General features: G+C 39.3%; 1 protein-coding gene across 1 annotated transcript; it reads right to left on the bottom strand.

Moving 5' to 3' along the window:
• Window positions 1-8895: 8895 nt before the first annotated feature.
• On the bottom strand, window positions 8896-25245 carry TSPAN8 (tetraspanin 8). Its single transcript, XM_041411323.1, has 8 exons — window positions 25186-25245; window positions 19710-19769; window positions 17003-17125; window positions 16664-16738; window positions 16472-16579; window positions 14796-14936; window positions 11482-11565; window positions 8896-8949 (listed from the first exon to the last, which is right to left on the bottom strand). Exons 1-8 carry the CDS (start codon window positions 25243-25245, stop codon window positions 8896-8898), a joined length of 705 nt encoding a protein of 234 aa, XP_041267257.1.
• Between the last annotated feature and the right edge of the window lie 249 nt (window positions 25246-25494).

Below are 25494 nucleotides of genomic sequence, written 5' to 3'. Positions count from 1 at the left end.
ACTGAATCCCTCTTGATTTTAAAATCTTAATTCAATAAACAGATCCACTGATATTCAAAACAGGTAACTTCTGTATTTACTCTTTGTGGAGACTTTAACATGTTTGTGATGTGATGGTCAGGATCTGTAATATGCAGCATATGAAGTTTGCTACCCTGTGAAATACTCTCTAAATATTCAGTCTGGTGGCTTGCATTTCTTGAGAAAAATACCAATATTGATTTTTGTTTTCATCTCTTTGTGCACTTTTAAAATTTCTGCTTATGTAGTTCCAGGCTTTCTAATACCTTTATATTCCAATATAACTCAAAGTGATAGCCATCAGACAACAGGCATAAATTCATATCATGAATCTACAAGAACAGAAGGTTTTTACTAACTTTCTCACCTATCATTGCAAGCTTCAGGAATGGCTGCCATATGACCAGAAATACCTCAAGTGTCCCTCTTGGAAGATATAAAATCCACTCCACCTGCAAACAAAATTCTCCACACCAGTAAGAAGTTCATGGCAGTTGTTCCTTTTACATAACATCTTTGTGGTTATTGCAGTTAAAGCCACACATTATTAGAATTGACTTGCATTATTAACATCAACTTATGGTCACTACCATCCAAAGAAAATTAGTCTTTCAAGAATATTTGAAGCAGAGCCAATTTCAGCTTGAAAAAACTGCTCTTGAAGCCTTTTGTCCACAGCTTTTGTCATCTGTAGCATATCTCTTACGTTAAAGCCACAGGCAATTCTTTTTCTCAGATGGTTTGTATATTTCCTTGGGTATATATTTGAAAAATTATGTTTAAACAAGTTCATCACAATGTACTCTAGAATAGCCTCTTTATTCTATTGATGCAAATCCTTTTTCCCCTGGCTGAAAGACTGAGGAATGAGAATATGAGGAACATGAGAAAGGTAATAGCTGGAAGTTCCGCATGTCACTGTAAGAGTCTATGAGTAGAATGAGAGTACAATCTTAAATCACAGGCAGAAGGTAATTAATCATAATTGTGCTACAGGGTATTAAGCATATCAGACATAGCACATCTGGATATTGTATACCTTGACCAGAGTACCCAAACCCATATCTGACAGACGATTTCCTGTATCTAATGTGATGAACCCTTATACAATCTGGAATATCTGTTAGAGCAGAGGACCATTTTGTAATCCAACCATTATAAAACAAGTCTTTGTTTCCTTTCTCTTTCAGCACACTCTGTTGTGTTCAGTAGTCTGTAATTTCTCATTTGTGCTGAAAAACATCCCAGTCCATGATCAGTTGGCGTGAGGCTGCAGGGATCCATCGCACTTCCAGTTGGGTCGGGTTGTCACTCCTTGTCACTCCTATTGCACTCCAGCACATGTAATACACATTCTGGCTCCCTTAATTCCTCTCCCAGTTGCAATTAAGTATGTTATAAAATCATGGAATTAAAAAAAACATAAAATCATTTAGGTTGGAAAATGTCTTAAAGATCACTGAAGCCAGTGATAAACCCATTCTGCCAAATCCACCACTAAGCATCGTCCTTGAGCCTACTCATCTTTTAAATATCTTTAGGGATAATGACTCAGCCAGTTCCCTGGAAAGATTTTTGTTACTTGACAACCCTTTCCGTGAATGTTTCCTAATATCCATCTAAATGGCCCCTGTCACAACCTGAGGCCATTCCCTCTTTTCCCAAACTATCTCAGCTTTGTGTCTCACCTGCCCCTTTCAGCTGCTGCTGTTTTCATTCACTTTCATTTCTAATGTTCTGAGCATTGTTTTCACATGATCCTTACTCTTCGCCCCATCTGTTTGACTGTCTACAAACATGTACAAAATTGCAATAGCCAGTGTACCAAGGCAGTGTGCTCCCAACTCCATTCCTACAGCAATGGGAAAAGTGATTGTAATTCCCTTCCTACACATCAATGCAGTGCTGGTATATTGCTTTGGTGTATCCATTTCTATTTCTGTTCACACCATTACTATATACCTTCTAGTAAACAACTTCAGTCACCGGATTTTCTTGAAAATGTCTATTTTTATCCCGTTCCAAAGGATCTCAACAGTCTTTACAGTATCAGGAAACAGAAGAAACAGAAGGAAACAGAAGAAAATACTGGAGGTCCCAATGAACATGACACATAAATTCCCATGGCTCCACTTCCTAGTATTTGTAACTCTTAATATACTTCTAATCAATTATAGAGATAATAAGTTTTGACAAAGCTATGTTATCAGTGGTTTTGACAGAAAACCATTGATGAAACCATTTTTTTTGGACAAAACTGAGTACATTCTAAAAGATAGTTTTTTAACAGAGACAGTGGAAAGTACATTCAAATTCTTTCTCTTCCCCAACAAATCAAATATACAACAGATCCTCCCTGGTCTGAATGAACTGCAATAGTAAAAAACTTAATGTCAGGTTGAATAATGATAGACTCAATATTTCAGAGAGTTGCTGCTACTTTAACTCATTAGTGTAATGAAATAGGGTTTAGGAAACATTTGTATTAAAGCAAAGTAATATATTCAGCTGAAATTTTAGCAAGAAAATGCAATACAGCGGTAAAATATTCAATATTCATATATCAGCCTGGGTTTAGCTGATCTGACAAATCTTTTAGATAACAAACAATATAAAAACACAGTTTGAAATAGTTTAGAAACACATTATGTTCACTTAATAGCAGATGTGAAATGGTATACTGACACTTTGGACCTTTTACTGCAATCGCTGTAAACCACTAATTAATCTTATGTTAGCAAGGTCACAGACTTTCAGTGTAAAAGGTTGGTGCACTGAAATGCCTAGAAATTGTTTTATGAAGTTGTCTGGGAGTGCCCTTGTGTTTGTCCATAGTTTTTGTCTGGTTGTTTTAATCAGTTTCTTCCATAACCTTGAGCGTGCAAGTCCATTAGCACAGTTTACTCTAATTTTTATGAAAAAACAGGGCAGTATTTTCCAGTCTTTCACAGGTTAATGCAGATGAAGAAACTGGAATCTCTCTAATGGCTTATATTAGCTGAATCTGAGCTCCTCACAGATTAGGACAGAAGAGTATTATATGTCTCTTATCCCTCTTAATGCACAAGGACCTCGTTTGCCTCTTATTCCTCCATGCCTTTTCCATGTCTCTGTTTCCTGTCTTTTAAAGAATTCTGGACTGCTCAAGCAAATGTTATAAAGTCTAGGAGTAAGTGGAGACTTATATTTCTCTACAAAGAGAAAAAAAAATTGCAAGTGGATTTGAGACAGAAAGGAAGAGGAATGATTTTCCCATTCCTCTCCAGTGTCCAAGTTCAAATAGATAAAGGATTCAGCCTTATCAAGTGGTGAATGACATCATCCTTTTATCTCCCCAAGAAACCCAAGCAGGTTGAGCATTTTGCAAAACACACCAAGGGGTCAGCTTTCAGTTAAAAAGATAAATACTTGAAAAGAACAAAAAGGAATTTAATCCAAACCACTGCAAAAAAAAAAAAAAAAAAAAAGAAAAAGAAAAAAGTCTTTTAGTGAAAGGATGAGAATATTGGTATTGACAGGGGTGGGAAGAAAATGTACCAGTTTACTTGATATTAAGAATAATCAAATTGCCATGGATAAAGCCAAAAGAGATCCAAACCTCCCTTTGGTCCCTGAATGGAATCCTAATGTAACATTCCCCCATATCAGCACATCCCAGTTCTCTCCTGGAGGAAAAATGCCCAGGCAGATTCTCCAGCCTGAATCTTTGCAGGGGTAGGTTTTGATTCTGGCCTGGAGTGATATTAGGTGTTTGCTCTCTAACTGACCTCTCCAAACAACCCAAAGTCAAACATCCCCTCTGCTGAGGAGGGCTGAATCCAGTCTTAATCAGCTGAGTTTCTCCCATGCCAGAAAACGTTGGTCTAAGCAGTTAAGACAGGTTTTATAGCAGAGCCAAAGAACTGGCTTTTAATTTTGCGGTTTCAATCCTATTTCAAAACTTAAACTGATAACCCTCCATCTTAATTTAAAAATAAACCCTGCTGCCTCACTTAATCATGTCTCTGAAAATACTTCGGCCAGATGCACAGTTTCCTGGTGTCCTTTCCAGAGGGAAAGTCAGCTGTTTCACCTCCTCGATTTCATTCTCCAGGCATGCCCAGGGGCCATACACCTACCACAGCTGTCTCTTGGTGTGCCCTTTGGCTACCAGCTATGCTCTGATGAGCCCCAACTTCTCAGAGGCCTGGATAGCCAGACAGATTTGGGGCAGATTTGACACTGATTTAAAAACAGGTTGAATTGGCTTTCAACATGGCATCCAGGACACAAAGGTGGATCGGGGCCAAGTTCTCCTCATGCTGAGTTGAGTGCAGCAAATTCTTGGATCTTGATAATATTTAATTTTTTCTTTATTTCAAGTTGACTTGTCCTGTATTGCTTCATTCTTCTCTCATTTCTTAAAAATCCTATTTTTTTTTCTATCTGCCTCTGCCTTTCTCTTCCTTATTTTTGGTTTCCAATAACAGGCTTAATAATGTTCTCTTCATTGTTTCTGACATTGCTTTATTGACTCATATTTTGCCATAAATTATAACATTTTTCTTTTTCTATTTGGGCTGCATTTCCCCACAAACACAATCCTTTCTGAGAAAAACACATTCCCCCCCTCCAAATCCCTTAAATGATGCAACAAATACTTCTTTGCAGAAATTTTGGCCCAGGTATGATGTCTTATCTGTTGCCATTAAATAGATGTTTGGTTTTGACATGATAAACCACCAGTGTGTTTTAAATAGACTTGGTTTTAAGGTGGAATTTAGCTCCACTGGCAAAGGCAGGGACACATTGTCTTTCTTCCTACCACCCTTTATTTATACAATTTAAGACTATAATGATAAATGCTTTTTCTCCCTTTGATATTTTAAAGAACTAAGGTCTTGGACATGTGTCTTTCCTCTGTATGTTTTATTTTATTTGGTAACACTGAGATGAACATAACCTTGCGTGAGATGGTTGTGAAAAACCAAAAACAACCTACCCCAACACCCCACAAAAGAAAACTCTTATGGTTTTATTGTTCTGTCAAGGATTTATTGTCAAATTCCATTTCAGCAATACCAGACAGCAGGATTAAAAAGCGTTTGTGGGCTCAGAAAAGTGCCCCATTGATATTTTGAGTCAACAGCTAACTATAAACGTTCTTTGATAAGAATACATAGGGGACTTCATGAAGGAATGGTGCTGGGATCTCTGTTACAACATTGTGCACACCAAATGAATCTTCTCCTACCAGCCTAGAGAGTAGGCAGGGCTCATTTCCTAGCAGGCTGGATTATGACTGAGCAAAAATGTCAATGAATCAATGAATAATCAATGCACATTCATGTAATATTATACTAATGCTGTTTCCTGGCTGATCACTGCTTCTAAAATTTTCAACAAGTTCAGTATTGTGGGGTGGGAGTCATTCACTTCAATTCCACCTATTTTCAATTAAAATCACTCTCCTTGCCTCTTTGGATGTCTATTTTAGAATGAGATGGCTCAAATCCTATATGTGTTTTTTCTCTTCATTGATTATAGGGAGAGTACAAACTCATAGCTCAGATATGGCAGTGGGGGTGGACCAGGTGGTCTTTAATGGCACCTTCCAATCCAAACCATTTCACAATTCTGTTGTTGGTAACTCCCCATGTGTGGAGACACGAGGCCAGACTCCATGTTTCTCAGAAGGCTGGTTTATTATCTTATGATATATATTATATTAAAATACTACATTAAAACTATACTAAAAGAATAGAGAGAAAAGAATGATCAGAAGGCTACAAAGAACAATAATAGAATGCATAACAAAATCTTGTGACTCTCAAAGTCCGATGCAGCTGCATCTGTGATTGGCTCTTAATTAGAAACAACCAACATGTACCAATCACAGGTGCACCTGTTGCATTCCACAGCCGCAGACAGTTATTGTTTACATTTCTTTCCTGAGGCCCTCAGCTCCTCAGGAGGGGAAAATCCTAGCAAAGGATCTTTCATTAAATGTCATGGTGACATTCTGTTATACAAATCTCTACTCTGTTGTTTGGCAAATAGCCAGATTAATCTTATCCAGACAGGTTTCTTTTTGTTTCATGCTTAGCATTTTGCTGCTTCCATTGAAAAAATGAGGTAGCAAACTTCAGGAGGCTACAGAACATTAGAAGAAAGTAAGTTTTGCAACATCAAAGGCAATGGGCATGTTTTAGTGGCAAACCCACTTCACCAGCCAGCTGATAATATTCTGAATTACTTCACTGGCTCAATCACATTTAAACAGTCATGGTAGCATATAATCATAGTGCTTTACTTTTATTCCTTAGAGCTTTACATAAAAGAGAGAGATTGCATAAATAAACAGAGTAACTGTTCACCTTAGCTCCAGATAAAACTCCTGTTTTATAAAGTTCCTCCATGAAGACAAAATTTTGATGCTGGTTTTAAAATCAAAGTTTTAACTGCTTTAACAAAAATCTAATGTATCATACATCATTATTTTGATGGAAGCAAAGATTATTTTGAGGATTATATCCAATACCAGGCAGTAAACAACTGAAATTTAGATGCATTACACCTTGATTTTACACATCTGGATCCCCGGAGCAGCATACAGGACTAGACTGGTGTCTGAGCCAGTGTACATTGTCAGTCTCATCTCAATGCTCATTGCAAATTCATGCCAGTAATACTCAAGTTTACAGCTGCCTGAAGTTGACTCTTCCTGGCAGCAAGGATGAGCTGTAATTTCTCTGTCATGTCCATCCATTGGGCATACACAGCTCTAAGACCCCTCTCTCAGAGGGAGTCCCTCTGGTCCTTCATTCAAATAGGAGAACAGTCCTTCTAATGGGAAGGAGGAAGAAGAAGAAGATGCAGCTCTCTCTCTCTGTGTTGCCCTTATATTCCCAATATTTTTCTGGAGTGATAATCCAGGACTCCAGCTGCCATGCTATGATCTGGGTGATTCAGGCTCAGCTCTCAGAACTTCAGATCATGGATAAGATATGCACAGAAAAAAACACTCTGGGGAGGAGGAGGAACTAGAAGCCAGCATTTATTTTTCCAGTTAGTACAGCTGGGTTATGGAGTCATGGTTCTTCTCTGGTCCAACAAAATTTGAATTCTTCTGGCACAGCTTCTGAGGTTCAGCAGAGGGAAGGATAAGTGCCAAAACTGTCTGGTAGCTAGATGACTTTCCTGGGAGACACATGTATTACTGAAAGCAGGATCACTGCTTGGCCTAATGGTCTGAGTGCTGGGGAAGGATGGGGGATGGGACAGAAACTTCCTCTGGTTGAGTTTAAAAAAAAACCACATTGCTGCAGATGAATTTTACCTGAACACAATTCTGCTGGAGTAAGACATGGACAAAGGTCTCTGCTCAAGGGAAGATTTTAATGCATTTGTAAGCAAATTGCATTGCTTTGTCAAGATGGGAGCAGTCAGGGTGTGCTTCGAGACAGCCAAGGGCACCTGAGGGTTTTTTAACAAGAGGAGCATGATACTTCATTTTCTCTTAAGAGCAGCTGTGTGAGGTGTTTAAAGTCACCATTATGAAGATGGGGGTCCAGTGGAGCTGGATAAACCAGCTAATCCCAACACACGGCAGGAAGGCCATCAGCCTGCTGTGTAAAACCTCAGCAGGTCCCTATGGGCATCATTAGACACCCTCATATCTTAAAAATTTTGTCCCTGATGCCATTTCTGTTAAAGGGCAACCTGGGCCAGCAGGTCCCCAGAGCTTGGGACCACATGGGGTTCCACTGGGGTGGCAAGGCAGAGCCTGGCCCATCCCTCCGTCTGGGTCAGGAATGGGGCAGTGCAGGCACCAGGGCAGCCCCAGCCCCTGGCATCACGCACTTCCTGGGGATGGGCTGAGGCCACACCAGGACACGTGGGCAGGCCCGGCTTGGTGGGACTCCATGACCAGGCAGGGGAGCTGGAGACCAGCCCTACTGTGACATTAGTGGGGCAGGGACCAACTGGCCCAGGAGGCTGACGTGGTGTTCTTGCCATGGGCAGTGCACAGGGAAACCAGGGCAGCTGGGCAGGGACAGTCAGGGCTGCCAGCACCTCAGGGCCCAAACACTGGCATGCACTGGTCATCCCAAAGGCAGGCAGGGTTTACATGGCTGCTGCTGTGCTGCCAGACATGCCCTGTGTTTGTCCACCCACTTGCCTTGGCTGCTCTGGGCAAAGCCTTACCTGCATGACTTCTGTGTATGCCTGGCCTCCATGTGGGCTTGGATTTCACCACTGATCCTTGTTTGCAAAACACATGCCACTAAATCCAGCACTTTTATGCAGCCTAAGCATCATTTGGGCCCGAGCACCCATCTCAGCTGCCAAGATACTGATTTAAACATCCCTGAAAGGAAGCATAGCTTTCCTATTTGGTTCCAAGTTTGTTGCCCTTTCCACAGGTAACAATACCCTGACCCACAATTCTCTTATTGAAAACACCCTACTCCACAAGCAGAGGTTCCCAGGAACCTGAGTTCCCTGGAGCAGTCAGCCATTGCATGATGGTTTGCAGCTGTTTATGATGACTCTGCTGTGGGTGGTTTAACACTCATGAGGGCACACCACATGGTGAACTCACTCTCAACATGACATAATTGCTGTCTTCGGAAAAATAAAACACCTCAGAAACACAAACAAAGATGTTTATTCAAAATAAAACATCATATTCACATCATTAAGAATTGTGAAATATAAAGAGGTCATTTTGCGAGTTGTTGAGCATCCATGAGCACAAGGGCTTCCATTTTCATCAGAACAGCTGCCTGGGACATGCATATATTCATCTGAATGTGGCCAGACAAATTTCTAGCCCTCTTTCTAGAAAGATCTTGATTTGACTGGTGACATCATGCTGACATTTTCACAGTTTCATTTGCTCCCGATCTGGCAGTAGAGGACCATAGAAAACACCAAACCAAGAATCTGGAAAACAAAGATATTTCTGGTATTACTTGGCAATTCTGAAAATCAGCTGATACATAATGGGAATATTTTGTTTGCAAATGTCTTGAATTTACATGCAGGCTAAATCTGCTATGCAGAAGATTTTTTCTAATGTGCCTCTTACAGAATAGAGAAACTTTAATGAAGTCAGTATATACAACAGGTAACACTGCAGATACTGTGAAGTTTCATTTGTTTAAAAAATGGATTGCCTCTGAGCATGAGGACCCCTGTATCTCTATGTGTCTAAAATGCAGTTGTTAGCTGTAATGGACCAGCAATTATGGAGAAGTTCAAGAAATTTGGACAAAAATTGAGCATTTTATTTTCTGATAAAGTTAGAGGAATGTTCACTGTATATTCTAAGGGTTGTCTCCCTTTCAAATCTCTTCCACTGTCACTCTCTTCTGTGTAACCATATGTGTGAATTGTATGTATACAGGTATATATATATATACATGTGTATACTGTATACAGGTATACATCTATAAACCTACCTCACTGGTTTGAGTTACAAATGGCCGTGCAACAAATATTTTATATTTGTTTATATCAGTAATGCACTTGGGATAGAAACAACAGTGAGTTCACTGAAGAAACTGTTACGTGAAATAGAAAATTCTATAGAGTCACCTTCTGTACTGGGAATTACTGGGTATATAATTCCATGACCTGTGGCAGACAGCTGGTGAGATCAGATCAGAAAGTTTCCTTCTGAATTTAAAGTTAACCAGACTGTGAACGTGTTCCACAAAAGTGGAAAGTGCCCAACTGACACCTTTGAAGCCAAGAACACTGACATACTTTATTTACTTAAGGAAGAGACAGAGAAGAGCATATGTAGTGCAGAGGTACAGCTAAGACAAAGGGAGGGACTCACATCTGGAATAAACTGACAAGGCTTCCCTGACATACCATGCCCACATTTGCACTTGCACCCAAATGAAACTGGGCCCTTCTTATCTGTATAATTTTCTCTAGTAGGGTGAGCTGAAAGCAGTGACAGTTCACAAGGGGCATAATGAAGCAGGCAGAGGGGGGAAGAGCACCTCTTTTTATCTGGGATTTCCTAGAGCAGAGAGGCAGTTAAGCAAATGGCCTTTCATTTGTGACTGCTAGAGTTAATATGGAAAGGCTAAATGTTTATCAAGTGTAAATTGCCATCTGACAATTTGTGCTGAGTCTCATACTGTTTATTCATGTTGTTTTCTAATCCTTTTATGACTGGGAGAGGCAGCCAGCACAGAAAATGCCAGCTGGAGAGCAGGAAAAAATGATGGCCAATGAACTAAAGGCTACAACCCACATAACTGCAGTAACTAGAGCAAAGTGACTTATAATTTGCTTTAGGGATACAGATGCAATTTTACACTTTAATTATATTTTAAGGCCATTTAATATCAGTATATTTCACTTTTTTTTTTCCCCTCAAAGTAACATATGGGTGAGAGACCTGACCACCCACATATAGCTCCTTAAATACCAGAAACCTGTGCTGAGTAAGAAGTTGGTGGCCTGTACACTTCCACTGCTGCAGCTGCATAATTCTTCCCCACTACAACTATTTTCCTGGAAACGCAGTTTTGAGTTGGGGCTCTTGCTCACTCCTCTGCCACGAGGAGCAATCCTCTGCCAATGATGTTAAGAAGTATTTGCTTTGAATAACAGACTGAACTTTCCTCAGCAGTCTTTGTCAGTTCTGTTTTTCCCTCAAACACCCACTGGTGGAGAGCAAGGGTGGGAGAAAGAGTAAAAAAAAAAAAAAAAAAAAAGACTGAAGAAAGCATCATGATGAAATCCCCTGTTTCTTTATAATTTTTTCCTATTCAAATCAAAATCAAGTAGCTGGCTGGATAGCCTTACTTCTTTTCCTCCTCCCTTCAGAGAAAATATTGCATGTTATTCTTCAGTGTATGATGAGGAAATTAAAAGAAACAGTTCACATATTCTGTGGGTTTTTTACACACAGGAATATATGGAGCATCACACATGTGCAATCATTCATGTATCATCTTGATGCTTGAAGTTTTAATGCCTCAGAATTATAATTTTGTACCAAAACGTCTTAATGATAAAAATATGTACTCTAGGGACTAAGTTTTCTTAGGAGATTACTTTTCCCTCAAGAAAATATGAGAAAGAGGAGGAAAAAATCTGTCTATTCTTCCTCATGTCTTCTGGCACTGTTTATTTGTGCACATCTCTGTACACAGGGCTCAGTGTCAAGACACAGCCTGGCTTCAGGACTGGCAATTTTTTTGAAGAAAATCTCCCATGTGATACACTTATACAGGGTGGTCTGATCTCACCTGAAGTCTGCAGCTCAGCAGCCATATACTTTAATGAAATATGTTTATATGAATAACAGTAAGATTATAGCTAAGGTGAGAGGTGGTTTTCCCTAGTCTATTAATTGAGCAAGCCATGTGTTTTAATCCCATTCCCAATGTATTTCCAAGTAGAACATATTGCTTGTTAGCTACTAAGTATTTTAACAATGTACACCGGTACCTCAACGACAGCCAGTCCAAAGGCAATCCCCATAATTATGACCAGATTGTCTTTAATTTGTTGCATAATCACTTTTCCACAGGACTGAAAAAGAAAACAAAATTCTTAGTTATAGGTAAGCCTATAGGTTATATAGAAATGCGTCTTCTAAAATAGCTCTCAAATTCTCTCTCTCTTTCTCTTTAGCTCTGTGCTAAAAAAGGCTATTTGGATTTCCTCTGGCTTGCTTTTCATGAACACAAAACACACAGCTATATGTACTTTATGCTCTGCAAAAGTCTTTGCCTTCCCAAGTGTGAAGATCTAGTAGCTGACCATAAAAAGTTACTATTTTAAAGGAAGACCTACAGCTGTAAAGCCTAATGTTTGCATTATTTTCAGTTAACAAGGAAAGAAGTGTTTTTTTCTTACTTTCATTTGATAATCATTTGCTACTAGGAAAGAGTCAATGCAGCCAGCCATGACCAGGTCTGAGAGGGAACTTGTTTCCCACCAATGTTTGGATTTGCAATTTCAAGGTTTATTATTAGACTTGGGATTAACTTAAAATATTTGGTTATAAAACCTAGCTTCAAAATTCATTTTGTCCAGTGTTTGGTGGTCTTAGGCTGGGGCTGGAAGGAAGAGTAATCAGCATGGCTTCATGAGGGGAAAGTCCTGCCTGTTGAACATTCCTTCTATGACTGAGTAATGCACCTAACTTATCTGGGAAAGCCAGTAGATGTAAACTTTTTGAACTTCAGCAAAGATTTTGGTGCTGTCTCTCACAGTATCCTTCTGGACAAAATATCCAGCATACAGCCGTGTTATGCCATAGGTGAGCAACTGGCTCATGGGTCAGACACAAAGAGTTATAGTAAGTGAAGTAACATCACTCTGGAGTCAGGTTAGTAGTGGGATTCTGCAGGGCTCCATCCTCAGTCCAATTCTCTTCAACATGTTCCTTAACAACTTGAATGTAGGATTCGAAGGAATACTAAGGAAGTTTGCCAACAACACTAAACTAGGAGGAGCTGTTGACTTCCTTGAGGGAAGAGAGGCCCTAGAGAGAGAACTCAACAAAACAGAGAGATGTGCAATCACCAATCACATTAAGTTTAACAAGGTCAGGTGCCAGATTTTGCGACCCTGGTTATGTTGGGGTTTGACTGGGAAACAAGAAGCTGGAGAGCAGCCCCACAGAAAGGGACCTGGGGGTCCTGGTCCGTGGCAAGTTGTATGTGAGTCAGCAGTGCCCTGGCAGCCAGGAGGGCCAACCCTGTCCTGGGGGACTTCAGGCACAGCATCGCCAGCTGGGCAAGGGAGGGGATTGTTCCATTCTGCTCTGCACTGGGGTGGCCTCACCTTGAGCGCTGGGGGCAGGTTTGGGCACCATAATATATGAAAGATATAAAGCTACTAGAGATTGTCCATGCAGGGCCATGTGAAGGGCCTTGAGGGGAAGCTATATGAGGAGTGGCTGAGGACACTTCCTCTATTCAACCTGGAGGAGACTGAGCGGAGACCTTATTTGGGTCTTCAGCATCCTCATGAGGGGAAGAAGAGGGGCAGGTACTGATCTCTTCACTTTCATGAACAGTGAAAGGACTGAAGGAAATATTATGAAGCTGAGTCAGGGGAGACTTAGCCTGGATATCAGGAAAAGATTCATCACCCAGAGGGTGGCTGCGCATAGGAACAGGCTCCCCAGGGCAGTGATCACTGCACAAATCTGACAGAGTTCAAGAAGCATTTGGACAATGCTCTCATGCACATGGTGTGATTCTTGGGGCTGTTGTGTGTAGGGCCAGGAAGTGGACTCAGTGATCCTGATGGGTCCCTTCCAACTCAGCATATTCTATGATTCTACAGCTGAAGTTCTGTGCAGAACTACTCTCCTTTTGAATACTTGCATACGTCTGTTCTTACAGTGACTACATCTTCTCTAGGCACTCACAATCCTCCTTCTGCAGACAGGAGGGAAAGCCAAGCACAGCTTAAATACATCTAAACTGCCTTACTGTTACAACACTACAACTGTCTTCTCCCCAAATATAGTTGTATTTTTTCACCATATGTCCTCTCTCACAATGAACACATGGGTCTTCTCCTTCTAGTTCTAAAAGTCTCTCAGTTAAGCTGATTCATAACTGCACTGGATTTCAAATCTTTTTTCCCACATCAGAAGAGTGGATGTCTCTACTAGCATCTCACATCACCATGAAATCTGTGTGTTCATATGAGCAATATCTTGCACCTGCAGTGATTTCACAGATGGCTTCTCATGTGTCCTTTGAGGGCTTGCCTGAGGCCAAAAAGACATTAAAGTATGGCCAAAACACCCTCTTTGTATACATCTTATTTCCAGATTGGGTTCTGGTATCCTCTACTTAACCAGATTGTTTCATTGCTTTAAAATAGTATTTGCTTCTGTGGGACTACACAGGGAGGAAATTACTGCTTAGGCAGGACCTGATTAAGGAGCTGTGCAATTAGAGAATTATACAACCAGAATGGATATTTGCTAAATTCTGCTTGGTGCTAGGTACATACTGGCAAAATTTTCACCACCAGCATTTTAAAATTTCAATTACTTTATGCTATTCAATTATGCTGTGCATTTCTTTTTAAATATTTTTTCATATCCGTAGAGGCCAGATTTCCTCATAATGAGACAAGCAAACTATGAAATTTGTTTTCTGAGACCTCTAGTGTCTACAAGATGGTGCTCTTCTGTGTGTGCTTTCTTTTTGCCTGTCACCAGATATTTTGCCTTATTATATTACTTTTTTCAAAAAGCTGTAGTAGTAAGAAATCACTCTTTGAATATTCTGCCATGAATCCCACAATATGTAAGGTTTCTTTCCAGCAGATCCTGCAGAATGAGTGTGGGGTTTTTTATTAAAGCATTATAAAACCCCAAAGGTTTTGCATTTAATGTGTTTGATTTTCAATATACCTTAGCATTTTGAAAGTCCCTAAGTCAACATGTCTCCTAGCACAATGAGCCTGGATGGGACCATAGCCTTCTGAGAGAGGAACGAGAGCCAAAGGGTAGCCGGTGTGCAGCTATGACCCAGGGTCATACCCTAACCCCAAAGCCAATAATTTTGCAGATTGCTAAGGGCATAAACTGGAGATCTCAAGAAGAGGAAGGAGCAGAGTTATGAACAGTCATTTCTTAACAGATGGCGTGAGGGTAGGTCTGGCTAAGAACGAAAAAGCAAAACTTTGCATTTTCAGAAAGATACAGAACTCATGACTAGGTCAGTCACCAGAGATAACCTGGGGTTACAACTTGGCTCTTTGGAAAGAGGAGTGAACATTTTTCTCACTTTTTTATAGATGTCTCTGCCTTTATATTTGATGCAAAGGTCTGATGATGGCTTCTCTAGTTCACACTGACAGATGTCTTTTTGTTTGTCAAAATTTTCTCCCCAGTCTTCAGGTCCATTCTGTAATCCACAACACTGGTACTGCAAGAAAGAAGTAAATGTGGAGAAGAGTTAAAAAAATATATGATTTTCTTAAAAAAAAAAAAAAAAAAAAAAAGATAGGAGAAAAAAGACCAGATTTTCAGTATAAAATGCTCAAAAAACATTAACATACTATAAAGCTAGTAATTGTCAGTGCCAGAATGGAACTAGAACACTGGGTATAGTATTTTTTAAAAATCAAGCCTTCTTTCTATAGGTTGTACTTGCAGAAGGTAAGTTGCCAGCTCCAGTAATATCCACATTTCACATCTTGAAAAGTCAGGCTGGAAATGTAAAATTCAGGCACATAAAACTCTGAAATCTAGAAAAAATAACCTCTTTGAATGATGGTTATCTCTTTAAATTGGAAATGGACTGAAGAGACCAGGGCTCCATTTGGGGTTTGTGAAACCTAAACCAGGTGCAGTTTCACTTCATGTTCCACTATATTCAAGCCACTAAAACTCAGAGCTTGGGCTTGAGGTCCTCCCTCTAGTAAAAAGCAGCGGGAAATGTTCACATAATTTTGTATAAAAGTAAAGGCTGTGGGACATAATACAGCAGTCCTGCTACATTTAGAAATTAATGCAGTAATTATGGGATTTTTCATTTTGCTCATCTCTCCAGAGGGCTTATTATATCAGAAGAAATAAGCTGTTCTCAGAAGCAGAGGACCAGGCTGGAGATGGAATGGGGAAGGAGAAGTGGAAGTAACATAAGACACCTAAATATTGTTCCTTGTTTGGTTTTCTTTCATACATCAGTCTTTAAAAACATAAAAATTAACTTTATGTCAATCCATAAAAGTAATCACCCATTAGGGACTAAAAAACCAGAACAGCAGGCATGCTGTCAATGTACAGACCCAGGTACCTGTGGGAGGGGGGGGGTGTGTGCTGTCAATGTAATCAATGAGATTCCAGAGTATCCTCTGTGAGATACCCAGGAGCAAGCTCACACTAAGCATCCACCATCCAGGTCTTGCAGGATGGGGCACCAAGAAAAGTGCAAACACAATGAAAATAAGCTTCTCATTGTATTTTATTCCCTCTTCTAACACAGTAAAGCGTGGCATTTAATGACTTCATAGCAGTAGAATATTCCAAATTAAATGCACTCCTGATGTTTTCCTAATCCCTGGTGTAAACTTTTCTTAAAAGCACTGGAGAGTTCTTATTTGGGATACGGTAAAGGATAAATGCTCCTTCAGAAAGGAAAGCTGGAAGAAAGGGCTTTTCTTTTCCCCTCCTAAAAGAGTATAGCTAACTGTGTCCTTGCTTCATTGCTCTTACAGACAGCACTATTGCACAAAGAAATCATCGCGGGAAGACCCTGTCCTATCAAAAGAGCAGAAGTCCCTTCTGTGGTGTTTTGACTTGCCTTTAACTCAGACCCTTTTCCATCCCCAGGGAAAGAAATTCAAATCTGCAGCAGAGTTGTCATAAAATGAAGCTGAGACATATACCAAACATGAGACAGATACCAAAGATGAGATAGATAGCAAAAAACCCTTCATTTTTTTACTGTTTAATTACCTTTTTCTCCAGCTTCTGGAAACCTTCCTGATACTCTTTATATTCTCCTGTAGTACTTTGCAGTGCCCTCACACTTTCACTTAGAGTAAGGTTAAAGGCTTCTTCAACCTGCAAGTTAATATATATTCCAATTTAATGAAAAGAAATAAAACTATATGAAGACATAAGTGAAAATATAGAATAATACTGTACCTGAGGTTTGTATACTGCTCCTAAAACACCTCCTGTGATCTGAAGGATCAGTATCAGAAGCAGTGCAATAAAAAACTGGGAAAAAACAAATGGGGTAGAAAAAAAGGTAGTGAGTGACATGCCCAAGTCTCTCTGGACCCTGTCTTTTTGCTGATGAGACCAACTATAATTTTTACCACAATAGAATTTAGAAGGGGCCCAAACTCAAGGTGAGCAAAGAAAACACAGGATTATAATCATGCCTTTGGTTAAATTAAATGTTCCCATCCTCACTTGATACTCTATCCGTCATATGTAGCTGTGGCCTGTTAAAGGTAGACAAATGTTTTTCTTTCCTACCAACATCAGCATGCAGCGGCTCTCCTTTGCAGCCCCGCAGCACCCGAGGAACCCAAGGATCATGATGATGGCGCCCACGGCTATTAGTAGATTAACTCCTCCAAGCAAGCTGCTGTCCACCCCCTGGAAAGAGAGAGGAAAAACAATCTTTAAGCTACAAGGTCCTCCTAAAAGCATCTGTATTCCCCAAAACAAGATAATTGTTTTGTAACTGATAAATATACTGAGTAGCAACTACGGGGAAGTTGTGATCCATAAATAAAAAGTGCTATAATGATCCCCTCTCAAATGTTGTGGTGGAGAGCTTTGTAAAATCTGATTTCTCACAATCTTTGTTTCTGCACAAGATGATAACCAACTTTATGGAGTAACTGAATAAATATAGGTCTTCTGTCTTTAAAGTGGCTTTTTAGTTGGTTTTCAGTCAATGAATCTTTGCTTTTTACTGGAAGTAGGAGACTTGATTACCTCAAAACCTCTCCTACATTAATCCAATGTTAAAGAAAAAAAAATCTCTGTTTGTCATTAGGAGACCAGGAACATATTCTATGACTGTTCCTGAGAGAACACTTCTCAGAGTGATGCTGCTTATATTATATTAGAGAAATAGTTAGATGTATTTTCCAAAGCAGATTTTTTTCCTTTTTTTTTTTTTTTTTTTTTTGTTTCTCCCAGTCTTGATCTCTAATATTACCCTCAGAGATGAGAACTTTATTTTGATGTGTGGAGCATTCAACTAAACAATTCATATACCTCAATATTATTAAATATCAAATTATTCAGTTCCCACAAGACTGACTAAGGCCAAAGGCCTAAAGAGAGAAAAATGTTCAAAGAATATTTTCCAGTCATACTGGTGCCAAGATTAGCAAAAATGTCTGGAAGTTGTCACATTTATCTTCTGATGGAAATTGCAAAGGTATATAAACAAGTATAATTTGAAGAATGTGTTGTTCTTTCCCTTTCCAAGTGGGACTGAACGTCCTGTTATTTATTCTTAGAAAGCTCTATTCATCTACAGCCAAATCCTTATGGTCTGCTCAATTATTACTGAGGCGAAACATACATTGGTTTTGAATGGGAACTTTGCATGCCTGGAGGCAAAAATGTGAGAAAATGCTTTCAATTTCGGTCCTGACTCTTAATTCATAGGTTTTTGGGAAGTACTAAGTGTAGCTTCAGGAAAGCAGTTTGACACACATCCAAATATTCTTTTCTGAATAGGAAATCTCTCAAAAAATAAGATTTGGTAGTGGTTTTGGTTTTTCAAGCTCCATTGCATCATTGGAGCCATCATACCAGAGACTGTCAAGTGTCAAGTATGGCAGTTTTAGCTTTTAGTAAAATGTTGATTGAGGAGTGAAAGTTGTGATTCTTCCTCTTCCAGAGAGAGAATGGCAGAGCTCTCCACCACGACCTGATTTACCTGATGACACAGTGTCATCTTGAACCAAGTTCTCTTGCATCCATTCTCTGCCAGATATGAGACATCTGGGACTGGCTAAGGGTAAAGTGCCATCGCCAAATGGCAGGGAATGTACAAAGCTATCTTCTTACCTTCACCATATTTTTATTTCCAGGTGGGAAAATACTAGTTTAAAAATTATTGTTCTTAACTGACAGACTGTGCTGGAGCAACAGAGGAGTTATCTGAAGAATTGCAATGTAATCTATACTAAAGGCTCAATCTGAAACCTGAAAAAAAATATGCCTCCGTGTGACACCTGGTTGTTTTTTCACTTCTCTGGTCAAGGAGTCTTTTTAGAAATAGAAGAATGCAAATTAAGCTTTCCAATTAATTTGCATTTCTATGTCCCAAATTGATTTGAAAGAATGTACTGCTTAAGCCTTAGAGTCAGTGCCAATGGTACTCACTGGGGAAAAGGGTCCATAGGACCAAGGGGTCTTTGAAACAACAGGACCAACCTCTGCTGCTTGTCTGCAGGATTGAGAGCTCCTCAAAACTGTATTTTCCCTAGTTTTGCAGAAAATAAAAGCACAATATCTGACGTAATTTAATAACCCATACAAAAAAAATCCATGAGGGCAACTCAAGGTCTTTTTTCTACCCTCCAGGAGGAGATTTAGGACACTGTAATCCTAGATTCTTGGGCATTTAAAACTCTTTATATATAAATATGAGGAGGAAAGGATAAGGTGTTTTTAAGGAGCTGTTGAAAATTGAATGAAAAAATCTTTTCTCCCTTTCAAAGTTGCAGTTACTGGGGAAATGAGAATTGTGTTGTTGAACTTAGTGAGAAAGATAAAAATATTCCCCACAAACATAAGGAGTAACCCTCAGATATGACTATCCTATTCTAATAGGAAAAAACACGGAAAAGTCTATGAGCTGCGTGTCTCCACATTATTCTCTCTGTACACTGAAATCATTAACAAAAGCATAATTATTTTTCATTAGAGGTGAGAGACACATTTCAAACTGAAATCTGTGTGCATCTGCATGAAACTACATTAGTAACACTGGCAGCTACTTCTCACAGTCACGTATCTCTGCTTGCATCCATCACTTTATCTGACTACCTGCACCGTGATGTTTAACCTTAATGTCATAAAATGCATTCCTCTTCACCCACACAAACCACCTCAACAAAAACTTAGAAAATTTGTGGAAATGAAGATGGGAAATTAAAGTATATGCAGTAGTTTCCACATTTTACATGGTGCTGCTATGACTCCATGCATTTACCTGCTGAGCACTGCTAACACGTATCCATATAGAGAATCCCAAAATAATGCAACCACACACCTGTGGGAGAAAATAAAGTCAAGTTAAAAAGGTCAGCAAGTTTTTTACTAACATTCAGTATCCAAATTGCACCATATGCTGTCCAAACTTTTGTTTGGCAAAGCAAAAGAAACACGAATTGCTGGAGCAGAGAATATTGATTCATTTCCAGGAAAATTCGTAAGTGTAGTTAAATCTTCAGGTATGCACCAAATCCCTGATGTTTCCATCCCAGAGGACTACACATTTACATGATGATTTATACATGTGTTTGGGAAGCACACAGAAATTCCATCAGACGAGAGAAAAATATAAATTGCTGTTGTATGTAAAAAACGTGTCTGTAAAGAATGTTGTTACTTGAATAATGGAAACATGAGATTTGATAAGGGATGTTTGCATATCTGGTGTTTCTAGCCTAATTCAGGACCCATATCTGGAGACATTCTCTACAGTAAACCTAATAGGAAAAGTTCTAAATAAATTCTTTTTGCTGTTTCAAATGCAGTAGTATCTGGTCATCTCCAATCCTTAGAACAGTCTCATAAAATACCTGGAGTATATATTGCCATTGTAATTTTACTGAAAACACACAAGTACAACTTGGTCTTGTACATATGAATGATTGACCAGCATGACTTTCCTTAAGATGTTGAAGCCAGGGAAGATGAATCACAGGTCCAGATTCATTCCTTCATTTCTCATTGTGCTTCTATTTCATCGATCATGGAGGTACTGTTCCCCTGCGTGCCAGTCACTCTATTCTTACCTTTGTTGTTGATGAATATCACACAGAATTTCTCTTTATTAAGTGTTGGACATAGGTAACCAAGAGGCTACTCAGGTGTGGGGATTGTGCCTACTGAGATGACTGGTGGGAAAGAGACCTCACTGAGGACCAGGGACTAGTCAGATTTATAATTATCTCCATCTGCCATTAATACTCAAGGCATAAATGGCCCTGAAATGTTGTTATGAATTTCTCATGAAGACTGAGACTATTGAAACTAAAATAGTTTCTTTTTTTACATGGTTTAGATTTTTTTCTTTAAAAAAACTTGCCCCACAGAAGTTTTCATATAATATTCAGTATCAAAGACATTAATTACCTTAACAGATCATTGAATATGGAATAGGGCCAGCACTCAGACATGGGTACCACACATTTTCCTGCTTTAAGTAAAGCTCCTATAAGTACATTTTAAACATTAATAATAAAGTTGTACAATCAATGACAACTATAACATGTTATCAAATTTAACTAGATCTCCCCACTGAAACCTTTTGAATCCTACTGAATTTGCCTAGAAACTGAAGGTATATCATATGACTGTACATTTCAGTCTTGTTCAGCAGCACTGTGTGAGTGATGTGGCTATACACCAGGTAACATGGGCTTGTTAATGTGAAAGTTTCCACTGAAGCATCTATTGCTACAAATCCAAAGAGAGTTTTTTTGTTACATAGGACCTCCCATTAACATACAGCAGAGTAGTAGAAGCAAATTTAGCTAAATGTACAGGAACACATCAATCAAATGGGAATGCTACAATGTTTTCTCAATGTAAAAATAGAAACATCATTTATAAATCAAAATTTTAGTAAGATGTACATATATTTTAATTTTTAAAATAGAGCTGTTTTAGGTTAATAAAAATGCTCCATTTCAGTAAAATCTTAATGGTTTGTTTCTAGTTATTTTCATAATATACAAAGTGTACAAAAACACATAAAGAAAAGTTTTGAAATAGCAAATAAAAATGGTCAGTTCCCAAAGAGACCAAGTTGAACATGTCACGTTTGCTGCAATACTCCATCTTAAAGTTTTCTTAAAATAAAGTTTAATAAATAAACTTTCAATAAATATTCAATAAAAAAACTTTCATTCCAGGAAATTTCATTTTTAATGAACTGCTTGTGTTTTCTGATGGAATAAAATGAGCTTCTTTGAAAATGTCCTCACCCATTTTCCCAAAATTAGATGGCTAACATATTTTTGCCATAATCCTTGATAAAGAATCAGTGATTTTATGTCCGTCTCATAAATTGAATATCAACAGTACTGCTGTCCCTCACATTTGGTCCTTCTCAAGCTTTCAGCTTTGGTGTGAGGAGGAAACACAGCCCAGTTGGTTAAATCAATATCACCTCAGATGAGCCTGACATAGTGCTGAACTAACAGTATATTAAGACTCTGCGATTCTCATACACACAAATACCAAATTTGTGGGGAATTTCCTCCACTGGCACACCCTTTTCAAACATTCAATTCAATGATATCAGGAAGAACTTTTGCAAGGTTGCTTGTGTTAAAGAAAATATTTGACAGGAATACTTCCTTGAGACACCTGAGATGACAGCTCTATGCAAGTCCTACAGACAATATTGCCTCTGGCTCAGCAAACCTGCTAAGCTTGTGTTGCTGCTTCAGGGACTGATACATGCACATTAAGGCTCAGGAAAGGGGGAACTTGGTAGATGGGACTGCAAATCTGGCATTAACAACTGATCAAAGACGCTCTGTCACTAACCACATTGCTTCAAACAAGCATCAGACATCAGTATTCAGTGAAAAAATAGGTAATTCTACAATTTTGCATGATGTGGAGTAGCAGAAGTTGGCACAATGAGGACAGCAGGTGAGACTGAATATCCTGCAACCTCCAAAGAAGGGAAAGAAGAAAAATCTGACACGTGCTAGGCTTAATGCACAAAACTGACAAGGATTAATTTACGGACTGTTAGAAAATCCATATAGGCACCCTGTTCCAAAGCACAGATCTTCAAAAACCTGCAAGACTCTGCTCTTTTTCACCAAACTGAAGTTTAAAAACTCTATTTGTGTGCTGGAGCCTAGCATGGGGCTTATGGGCATGTATAAGCCCAGGGGACACACATCATGTAGTGAAGCCACAGTCAATTTGCTGAACTTATTAGACTACTCCAGGGCTTACACACTTAGTGTGATGCTGCATGAGCTGCTTAGAAAATGTCATCTGAAGGCTAGAAAGCCCATTCCTGAGTCTTCTGAGAGAGGACACTCCCTGAGAGATTGCAAAGGGTGTGAAATGAAAGAACACCAGATAAATACCCAATTGTCACTCTTATCTATTTAGGTTAAAGTCACCTTCATTTCCTAGTATCAGTAATTTTCCACTTGTCAACTGCTTTGAGTACTAGAGAGAGCAGCTGTGGGACAAGTGGCTGTAAAGTCATCTCTGTTCCCTCAACCTTACTGTTGCAGTTTAGTGATTTCTAGTAATTAGAGATAGGAATGTGAACAAAAAAATACAGTTTCAGCCCATACTGTTCTTCCCAATCTTGGTCATGCTAAACTAAACATCTGCCTAAAAATAATTAACTATAGCTGCATTCCTGCCCTTCTCTGTTTCATTCTTCCCTATCTTAATAGTGCTAAACATCTTCCCTAAACCAGTTAAGTACAGTTGTATTCCTGTCCTTCTCTCTTCTGTCGAGGCAGGCACAGTGAATGCTGCCAGCATTTTCTTCCTCTGAATACAGTATGGGTCTTTCGACTTTGGTATATAGATAGGAAGTTTGTTTCACACATGCTTGTTTCAAGACTCCCCCAGGATCCCACCCCTTTTTCCTCCCTAGGAAATCCATTCTGTCACTGGAGGCATAGGAATGTTCATTCTAAAAGTAGTTTGGAGCTTTTCTAGGGCTAATCTGAGACATTTGTCCATGTTTTAGCTCACAGTAAACACAGATGAATGCAAACAGGTGTGCTGGTTTTGGCTGGGGTAATTTTCTTCACAGTGGCTGGTATAGGGCCGTGTTTTGGATTTGTGCTGAACACAGAGTTGATAATATAGAGAAGTTTTTGCTATTGCTGAGCAGAGCTTACATCAAGTTTCCTTTCTCCTTTCATACTGCTACTCTGGTGAGGAGACTGAGGGTGCATGGGAGGTTGGGAGGAGACACAGCCAGGATAGGTGACCCCAGCTAACTAAAGGGATGTTCCAGACCATTTGACATCATGCTCAGTAGATAAAGCTGGCAGAAAGAAGGAGAAAGGACATTTGGAGTGATGGCATTTGTGTTCACAAGTAAACACTTCACATAATGAGGCCTTGCCCCCATGGAGATGGCCGAACACCTGCCTGCCCATGTGAAGCAGGAAATTAACTATTTGTTTTATTTTGCTTACCTGAATGGCTTTTGCTTTCCCTATTAAACTGTCTATATGCCAACTTGTGAATTTTCCGGCTTTTATGCCTTCTATTCTCTCCCCAATCCTGCTGGTGGGGGAGTGAGTGTGTCTGTATGGTACTTGGTTTCTGGCTGGGGTCAAACCACAAAAACAGAAAAAACTTCCTGAGGAACAGGAAGTCAAATTCAGAAACTTATGGATTCTTGTAAATACTGTTACATAAAGACTTCAACACAAATGTCAAAAATCTTAAATCTGCCTTCATTAAACTGAAGGAAGAAACTGGGGGAGACAGTCCTAACCATCACTGGTCTGTCAGGAATTTCTTTGTGAGGTCCATAAGCAATCAAGGAATTTGAGCTAGCCACAAATTTTCCAAGGCTACTGTTTGTGGTCCCTTTTGAATGGTATCACCTTTTCACTTGAAAAAAAATCCCTTGAGGCAAAGCCCACAATATGGCTAGTAGTTCCGCTTCTGGTTTCAGTGAACCCCTGGTGAACCTGACAAAGCTCTGTCAGGAAATCTGACAGTGAGGTTGAACCATGAGAGAAATGTTCCCTCATTTGAATGAAAGGTTTGAAGAACATTCAAACCTTTCCAGAGCTTTCAGGACCTGAAATTCTTGCAACCCAGCTGAGATGTGATAAGTAGACAAATACAAATATTCTGGGTTCAAATAACAGCCAGAAACCTGCCTGCTGTGCTGTGCTGTATTGGCCTTGGTACAGCTGTACTTGGTACAGTACTGCCAGCACAGGCATTCTTAGAAACAATTACTGTCCACCATCAGAAACTAGTTATGCAATAAATGTAAAGCAAAGAACCACAAAGAAGGATATGAAAACCATTTATCAATTAGGGAGCTAAAAATTCAAGTGAATTTTCCATATTTTCTATTGTAACTGCATTTTCAGAATCTTGCATGCGAACAGCAGCAGTAAAAGGAAAACAACTGTGCATTGTTGTTGGAGAGTCTGTTATCTTCTGACTGAGATGATTGATGTCCCTTGACATGAGGGGCACAAGATGAACAGAGAGACAGATTTGTAGCTTGTCTACTTTTAAATGCAGAGGAAAAGGTGTTTAGATGGAAAAAGACAAAGGGAAGGGCAAAAGTTAAATATATTCTCCCCTCCCTGATTTAGAATCATACTCTGGTTCCACTTATGCTCTATTTTCTTTACAATTTCTCTAACTGCTGCATTCAGATAATGGGGAACACATTTCCTACATCATTAATAACAGTTTAAACACCAACTTACCCAAAACAAAAAGTTGAAGATGAACATGGAGTACTTCATGCATTTGCTTACACCCGCCATTTTCAACAAGCTGAGACAAAACGAGTGCTGCAAAAAAGCTTTCCCAAGAGTTTGACCTCGATATGAAAGTTGTTCTTGTGTCTTCAGAAAACCTCTCAAAGCACGTCAAATACACCGTGCTGTGCTCCTGAAAGCAAATGTTACGACCAGGTCGTCCACAATTGCTTAAATAGTTTCTTTATCACAGGTAAATATTAACCAAGCATTTAGGGAAGCACTACCAGTGGTTATCACCAAGTCTCCAGCTTC

This window comes from Onychostruthus taczanowskii, unplaced genomic scaffold (assembly GCF_017590055.1).
Source record: "Onychostruthus taczanowskii isolate IOZ18803 unplaced genomic scaffold, ASM1759005v1 scaffold35, whole genome shotgun sequence".
In the NCBI taxonomy this organism is placed as follows: Eukaryota; Metazoa; Chordata; class Aves; order Passeriformes; family Passeridae; genus Onychostruthus; species Onychostruthus taczanowskii.
This window is presented reverse-complemented; position numbering and strand designations above follow the sequence as displayed.

Bases quoted from the DNA above. Each gene is read 5' to 3' on its own strand.
- TSPAN8 (XM_041411323.1), bottom strand. From the start codon at position 25,245: ATGGCGGGTGTAAGCAAATGCATGAAGTACTCCATGTTCATCTTCAAC. The intron at 17,126-19,709 runs GTAAATGCATGG...CTCTCTTTCCAG, and splicing joins GTGTTAGCAGTGCTCAGCAG to GGGGTGGACAGCAGCTTGCT. The intron at 16,580-16,663 runs GTACAGTATTAT...ATTAACTTGCAG, and splicing joins GAGCAGTATACAAACCTCAG to GTTGAAGAAGCCTTTAACCT.